The following is a 7,621-nucleotide window of genomic DNA, read 5'->3' as shown; positions in this document are numbered from 1 at the left end:
CAATAGAAATTGGCCGCCTCTATTGACAACACTGTTGAATCGTATTGACCCGGCGTTGCCAATGTTTTGTTCCCATGGCAATTTCGCTATTTTTTTATTTAAAAAAAGCCTTAAAACAAAAAGTAAAAAGAAAATTCGTCGTTCTGTTCCAACAAAATGAATTCGTGGCATCGGAAGCCGCTATAAATAATCGTCTTTGCTTCCTTCTCATCTCACTCCTACTGCTTCTCCTTCTCCTTCTCCTTCAGGCTTCAGTCTCCTTTCCTTCTCTTCTTCTTTCTTTGCCAAAAGATACTCCTAAAATCATGGGTTACTTCAGGGAAGCCACCGGTATCAAAGGTCCCAGCGGATTCGGATCCGGCGCTACCGCCGAGCAGGTCACCCAAGGCATCGACGCCTCCCGTCTCACCGTCATCATCACCGGTTTGTCCTCGGCAGCCCCTATCTTTCGATTGTTTCCCTAATCTTTTAATCCAGCCCTAAATCTGAAATGGTTGTCATTGGAATCAGTTACTAGCTTATGCTGTTACATTTTCTGGAATTTTTTTTTCTTCTAATTCGATCTTGTCGCCCAACTTATCAATTTTGTGTATTTCCTCTTCCCCTTTTCTTTTTGGATGCAATATTTTTTCCCCTCATCTTGAAGGTAAAGTTTGTCTTCCAAGTTAAGAGAGAACCTGACAGAGATACTAACTTGGAAGGCAAGAAATTACTTAAATTTCTGTATGATCAAAATATTTTTTGTTTATGATTGTATAGGATTTGTAACAATTTGATATAATCAATCGGGCTAAAAATGTCTGGTCTAATTCAACTTGTTTAGTCAAATCAATAAATCATTAGGATAGGTTGAGTCTCAGTTTATTTTTTTAATATAATTTATTTCGAATTATCCTCATCAAATTTGCGACTAATATATCATAGTATAATATTTTTTTTACATAAACAAAAACTTAACTACAAAATAATCACTAAAGTAAAACAAATTTGAATGTCAAATTAACTAGTTATTAAAATTAAATATGTATATTGCAAATAAATTTGAATTGTATCATTTATTCGTTTGCATCATTGAAACTTATCAATATTTACTCTATATTATTGTTAATATGGTCTCGTATTGTGGCAACAGGTGGTGTCAAATGACTTTTTGACATAGTTTTTTTCCCTATTATTTTGATATGTTTAATAAGATAAATTTTTAAGTTTTGTGGTGTCAATTTGCACCACTCTCTTGAACTTGGCTCTGCCCATGAATGAATTCCTCTGCTTCTGAAAAATTTATTTATGAGATTCTTCTTGAAATCCAGGTGCAAGCAGTGGTATTGGAGCCGAGACTGCTAGGGTGTTGGCCCTTAGAGGAGCTCATGTCATAATCGGTGCAAGGAACTTGGAAGCTGCCAACAATGTGAAGCAAAACATTCGACAGGGCATCCCATCTGCTAGAATTGACATCATACAGATTGATGTTAGCTCACTCAGATCTGTCAGAGCCTTCGCCAACAAATTCCTTGCCATGAATCTGCCTCTCAATGTCTTGATGTGAGTAGCCGCATGTATCTCCTGCTCTGTGTTACATGTCCTGTGAATTTTCTGGGCCAAATCTCACGTATTCAATTTATTTTCAGTAACAACGCTGGTATCATGTACTGCCCGTTCCAACTCTCTGAAGATGGTGTGGAGATGCAGTTTGCCACTAATCATCTTGGTGCGGTTCTTCATATATACTTCCCTGATCAACTTTTCTTCCTCCCAAGTATTCATCAGGATTTTGTGTTTAACATGGTCCTTCTAATTTCAGGTCACTTTTTGTTGACAAATCTTCTTCTCGAGAAAATGAAAACCACAGCAGCGAGGACGGGGATTGAAGGCCGCATCGTGAATCTATCCTCAGTAGCTCACATTGGACCTTATAGTGAAGGAATCAAGTTCGATAAACTCAATGACAAGAAAGTGTAAGTAATAACTAACAGTTAGGCATATGGGCCTTATAGTGAAGCAAATTCATGATGATATTCCTTCTATTCAATTACTTGATGGTTCTCATCACGTTTTCCAGATACAATGATAAATCGGCATATGGGCAGTCCAAATTGGCAAACATCCTGCACTCCAATGAGCTCGCACGACGCTTGAAGGTACTACTAATGGTCTAGAACAGATGTAGCTTGTATAAAGAAAGAAGAAATTTATCTCATAGAAATACATTCATGATTAACAGGCAGAAGGTGCAAATGTCACAGCAAATTCTGTTCATCCCGGTCTGGTTAGGACAAACTTGGGAAAACATTCTCCCGTCTTCATGGGTATGCTACTTAAACCTTCAAATTCATTGCTGATCTACTACTCCATAGTGATTCTCTTTGAACTCATATTTCAAATTTGTTGCTTTTCCTTTCAGCTGTGTTGAAAACTGTCACCTGCGTCCTGTGGAAGAGCATACCTCAGGTCTGTCACACTTGCTGAATAACCTTGTATACTTGCTAGAATTTGTTCCCACAAAGGTTGAGCACCAACACTCTGCATCTTCACAATTACAGGGAGCAGCAACCTCATGTTACGTGGCAGTGCATCCTAGCCTGAAGGGCGTGAGTGGGAAGTACTTCGCCGACTCAAACGAGGAGAAGCCGAGCGACATGGCCAGAGATGCAGTATTGGCTAAGAAGCTCTGGGACTTCAGCGAACAACTCGTTAATTCAAAATAAGAGGGTGGAGGGTATTGTACGAGTTCTAAGTTTTATGTGGCTTGTTACTAGTTTCGATAGTGCGTGGCTCAAGAGTAATGCTGTTATCGTTTGTCATAAAGTTTGTACTGCTATCGTATATGAAATAAATTGAACCGTGCTAGTTGACACAAGCCTTGGTATATCGTCAGGACTAAACTAAGAAACTTTGATTCTATAAGGGTTGAAATGAAATTAAGACGACGACATTATCCCTCGTCTCCAGCACCACTCCCTCTGCCTCATGTGAGAGATCCACTCGCTCGACTCCTCTCTAGCTGTCTCTTCTTCGCCGGAACCAAGCTCGAAGCCATGGGTTACTTCAGGGAAGCCACCGGAATACCCGGGCCAAGCGGCTTCGGATCCAAATCCACCGCCGAGCAGGTCACCGAAGGCATCGATGCTTCCGATCGCACCGTCATCATCACCGGTCTGTTCACTTATGCTCCTGTTCTTTGTTAGTATAAATCCCCCCTGAAGCTGAAGGATCGGCAGATTAGGGTAGATTCTGGGACACCACTGTACCCAGAGTTTGTCAATTGATCTTTGTGCTAAGATTAAGCAACCCATGATGAAACCATTAGGTTTTATAGAATGTTCTGATTTTTTTTTTATTTGAAGCATATTATGTGAGGATATTGATGCAACCCAGGAGGTAGTAGTGGGATTGGAGCAGAGACCGCAAGGACGATGGCCGTTAGAGGAGCCCATGTCATCATAGGAGCAAGGAACTTGGAAGCTGCCAATGGTGTAAAGCAGAACATCCTTCAGAGCACTCCATCTGCCAAAGTTGAGGTCTCAGAGCTTGAACTTAGCTCTCAAAAGTCCGTGAGAGCATTCGCAGATAGATTTCTTTCGAGGAATCTACCTCTCAACATCTTGATGTAATAACATGGTTCTACGGGTTCGAGTGTTACATTTTTTTTTTTTTACTTCTGGGGCTAAAACTTACGTATTTAGATTGTTTCCAGAAACAATGCTGGTGTGATGTACTGTCCTTTCCAACTTTCCGAGGACGGGATAGAGATGCAGCTTGCTACAAATCATATTGGTATTTTCATCATCTTAATTTTGAGCATGAGCTTAAGTGGCTAAATTCTTCAGTTATATTGAGTGTTTCTTTTGATTCTAGGTCACTTTTTGTTGACAAATCTTTTACTCGAGAAGATGAAAAGCACAGCACAGAAGACAGGAACTGAGGGTCGAATTGTAAATCTATCTTCTGCTGCTCACATGACAACCTATAGAGGGGGAATACGGTTCGATAAACTCAACGACAAGAGCACGTAAGTTAGTCTTAGTAGTTAGGCAAATTATTTTTTCTGAAAGTTAGTTATGCTGCATCAAAACTATTCCCAGCCACTTTTTATTCAATTGTTTGAGATATCTTTTTCTATCTTGTTTTTCTAGATACAATGACAAAATGGCATACGGGCAGTCCAAATTGGCAAACATATTACATGCAAATGAGCTCGCTAAGCGCTTAAAGGTTCTATTTGTATTTTCCAGAGCAGATTCCATACCAAAATGCACTGAATACAGTGAAATGAGATAGTTATGCTTATATGTGTCACACATCCATGATTAATTAACAGGAAGAAGGCGCAAATGTTACAGCGAATTCTGTTCATCCTGGTTTAATTCAGACAAACTTAGGGAGACACTCCCCAGTCTTCGTGAGTATGTTCCTTGAACCTACAAATTATGTTTTAGAACTCAGCAATCTAAAAGCTGCAAATTGAGACTGCATTTGCTTTTGGTTACAGCTATTTTAAGAGCTGCAACTTCCATCTTGTGGAAGAATATACCTCAGGTTTGCCATACTTCTGAATCGTTGTTTGCTACATGAAATTACTGAATTCATCAGTGCTTTTCCAGTTGCTTCAATATCCATCTGTATTTTTACACCGCATATGTTAGTTCAAGAATTAGTTGACCCCATCTAGTGGGATAAGACAAGTGGGGATAAGACTTGGTTGCGGTTGAACGTTGTATATGCTAGTTCAAGCATGCTAGCACTGCTATTCAGCAATTCATTTGCAATCTATTGTTGGAAAAATAATTGTGTGGGTTAACATATTTAATTAAATGTGTTTATAAATGACTATGTTAAAAGTGGAATCCAATTAAGTGATTTAATTAAGTTATATTTATCGAGTTTGGAGCATTAAATTTAAATATGGATTTTATTGTGTGTAGAGGCCTATTTTCTTATTTCTAATTTATGATAGGCTAAATAAAAAATATGAAAGGTTTACAACTCTTTAGTTATAAATAGCGGTTGAGTTCCACAGTTCATATGTAACCCTAATTTTATTGATATTCCATCGTCATAAAATTCTAAAAGGGAACATATTGATCTGAAAAACTTCAACAAGATTAAACATATGTTGTCAGCGACTAATGAATGATTTAGATTATTGTTTATCATGTTGATATGATATGGAGGATCCTGGAGTTAGACTTCTGTTTTGAATCTAAAATCTAGAACAGAAAAAAAAGTGACGGAGACTTTTCCTTATCTGATCTTAGAGAAACAAATAACTACGATATGAAAAATAAGTAGGAATAGTTCAGCTTTAAAGATGAAAGTTCCACTGCCAAAGAAAGTTGTGGAATTCATATGAAGTGAAAACTCATGGAAATTTCTCTATAGTTCATCTAATGGTTGATGATCGAGGCATACATACTTGCAGGGAGCAGCTACCTCATGCTATGTGGCACTTCATCCAAGCTTGAAGGGAGTCAGTGGGAAATACTTCGCTGATTGCAACGTGGAGAAGACGACCGCCAATGGTAGAAATGAGGAATTGGCAAAAAAGCTATGGGTGTTAAGTGAAAAACTGGTCAAATCAACCTAAAATATGTAAGAAGCTTGTTTGTTGTGTGATTTCTCTGTTTAATGGTTCATCTAATGGTAAGAATAAGTAGGAATATCAACTTGGTCCTAATGCACTTTTTATCTATGAAATATGCTGTTTGTACTGCTTTGAATTCTTGCTTGATAAGGTGTTTGATGTATTGTTTTTGCACCTTAATTTTGTTGTAGGAGAGCACTAACACAGTAGTAAAATTGTACCAAAACAGCAAGCATATAGTAAACAGGTAACGCCAACGGTGCAGAGATTCTTAGGCAAAATTCTCCCAAGATCCGACAACCACTCGCGTCGTCCGTAGGTGCACTCCAAGATAAAATGTCGTACTCGGACTCAACCTCAAATCGCGGAACCAAGAACCAGGACGAAAGCAGAATGTTTGAGTGTGCGTTGAACCAGGAACAGAGGCAGTGCACGTACACCAGGAAGCAAAGCGTAACCAGGTCGCCTGCAAGCGTGAGGCACATGGCCCACGAGCAGGGGATTTGCACCCCCCTTGGCGCGATGATCGCGTGCGTCACGCCCGATTTATTGATTTCTGGCTCGAACCCTCCGAAACCACCTGATTTGAGCTCGGCCCGTGCATGCGTGTAGGTCTCCTTAACTTTGCTAAGCAATGATGGAAGAGTTCCATATATAAGGCCTTCTAATCTTTCTTTGCTTAGTAATGTGGGACTAAATGCATATATTTATGCATTGCAAAAAAATAAAAAATAGTTTGAATTAAAACTCAATAAATTTGTTATATAATTATGTGTACAAAATTTGACTTGAGTCTAAGGGCAATTTGTAGTTAAATCATTTATAAGTATTATATGTTCTACTTAAGGTTTATAACAAATTTGAATTGTCAAACTACAAATTAATTTTTGGCTTAGGCATGGATTGGAGTTGCACTTAATTCAATCATGAGCACGGCGACTTCAGTCGAGTGGGAATATTCCTGACTAAATTCTTAATTATATTTTATTAAATATATTTTAAAATTAGTATTCATAAATATATATTTATAATTGTTCTTAATAATATTTAGAAGTTAAAAATGAAATCTTTTGCCCAATAAGTTATATTAAAATATTAAAGAGTAAGAAAGCAAAAGGAGAGAATAAATACCTGTGTTGAATTTGTTCTATCCTCACCTTACCTATATCCTAGTACATCTATTCTTTTTCACTTCCGTAGCTCATTTGGTATTGTGCCCTACCATTTTATTTGGTTCGAGCAATGATCTCTTGGCCAATTTAGTTTGTTTGTTAGGTTCAATTCCTTCCATTTATCTAAAAGATAAAAGATAATGTTGATCAAATCTCATTAACTATATTCCATTCTGCCTAACACTTTCAATTCATTTGATATTTACTCGGGTCATCCTTTCTTTACTTATTCGTCCAATCTATTTGCTTAGCTCATCGAATTCATTGATTTGCTCGACAGGTCTTTATGGATATTTAATCGATCCAACTCATGTAGCTTGCTAAGTCCATTTACATATAATTTTTTTTTCCTTTTCTTATGATAGTTATTCTATGTGATTGGTTTGATTGCTTGCACATCTTGATCTCCATCTCGTTATGTCACCAAATAAATATAAAATAGTAATCACTAATCTGACATTTGGCATGCGCAGATCGAGCTTTCACACAAGTTAATTTGATTCAATATAATTTGGCTTCTAGATTTTTACTCCCATGGGTCTATGCATGAAAGAAAATCTCTCTCCATTCATTTGTCTGCATGTCACCTTCAATAGATTAAGTTTTATCCGCCAAAGATAAAACTTTATCTTCGGCTAACAAGTATTGTGCCTACAACAAGTTCGAAGAAGCCTTCACACTGTTCATGCGAGGCGTCTTTCAAGTGATTGGAGGCGTCTTCCATAAAGTAGATCAACCTCTAAGTTGATCTTGTTCGTGTAGGTGATGCTTCGGTTAACCGGAGTTGAGCTCACTCGAACCCAACTCCGACCTTCTCTTTGAGCAGACTTCCTCGCTGGCTTCTCATCCCTTGAATGTCGTGCACGTC

At 38.0% G+C, this 7,621-nt stretch overlaps 2 protein-coding genes across 2 annotated transcripts; both read left to right on the top strand.

Moving 5' to 3' along the window:
* Positions 1 to 206: 206 nt before the first annotated feature.
* On the top strand, positions 207 to 2,857 carry LOC122056401 (short-chain dehydrogenase TIC 32 B, chloroplastic-like). Its single transcript, XM_042618333.1, has 8 exons — positions 207 to 423; positions 1,311 to 1,542; positions 1,629 to 1,708; positions 1,802 to 1,955; positions 2,060 to 2,138; positions 2,222 to 2,306; positions 2,402 to 2,448; positions 2,541 to 2,857. Exons 1-8 carry the CDS (start codon positions 306 to 308, stop codon positions 2,703 to 2,705), a joined length of 960 nt encoding a protein of 319 aa, XP_042474267.1. The 5' UTR covers positions 207 to 305; the 3' UTR covers positions 2,706 to 2,857.
* A 75-nt stretch (positions 2,858 to 2,932) lies between these two features.
* On the top strand, positions 2,933 to 5,761 carry LOC122056400 (short-chain dehydrogenase TIC 32 B, chloroplastic-like). The gene is made up of 8 exons (XM_042618332.1): positions 2,933 to 3,153; positions 3,376 to 3,607; positions 3,695 to 3,774; positions 3,856 to 4,009; positions 4,134 to 4,212; positions 4,319 to 4,403; positions 4,490 to 4,536; positions 5,420 to 5,761. The coding sequence occupies exons 1-8, from the start codon at positions 3,036 to 3,038 to the stop codon at positions 5,582 to 5,584; spliced, it is 960 nt and encodes a 319-aa protein (XP_042474266.1). The 5' UTR covers positions 2,933 to 3,035; the 3' UTR covers positions 5,585 to 5,761.
* The last annotated feature ends 1,860 nt before the right edge of the window (positions 5,762 to 7,621 follow it).

Source organism: Zingiber officinale, chromosome 3B (genome assembly GCF_018446385.1).
Source record: "Zingiber officinale cultivar Zhangliang chromosome 3B, Zo_v1.1, whole genome shotgun sequence".
NCBI lineage: Eukaryota > Viridiplantae > Streptophyta > Magnoliopsida > Zingiberales > Zingiberaceae > Zingiber > Zingiber officinale.
Note: the sequence above shows the minus strand (reverse complement) of the source record. Positions and strands in the feature narration are given on the sequence as shown.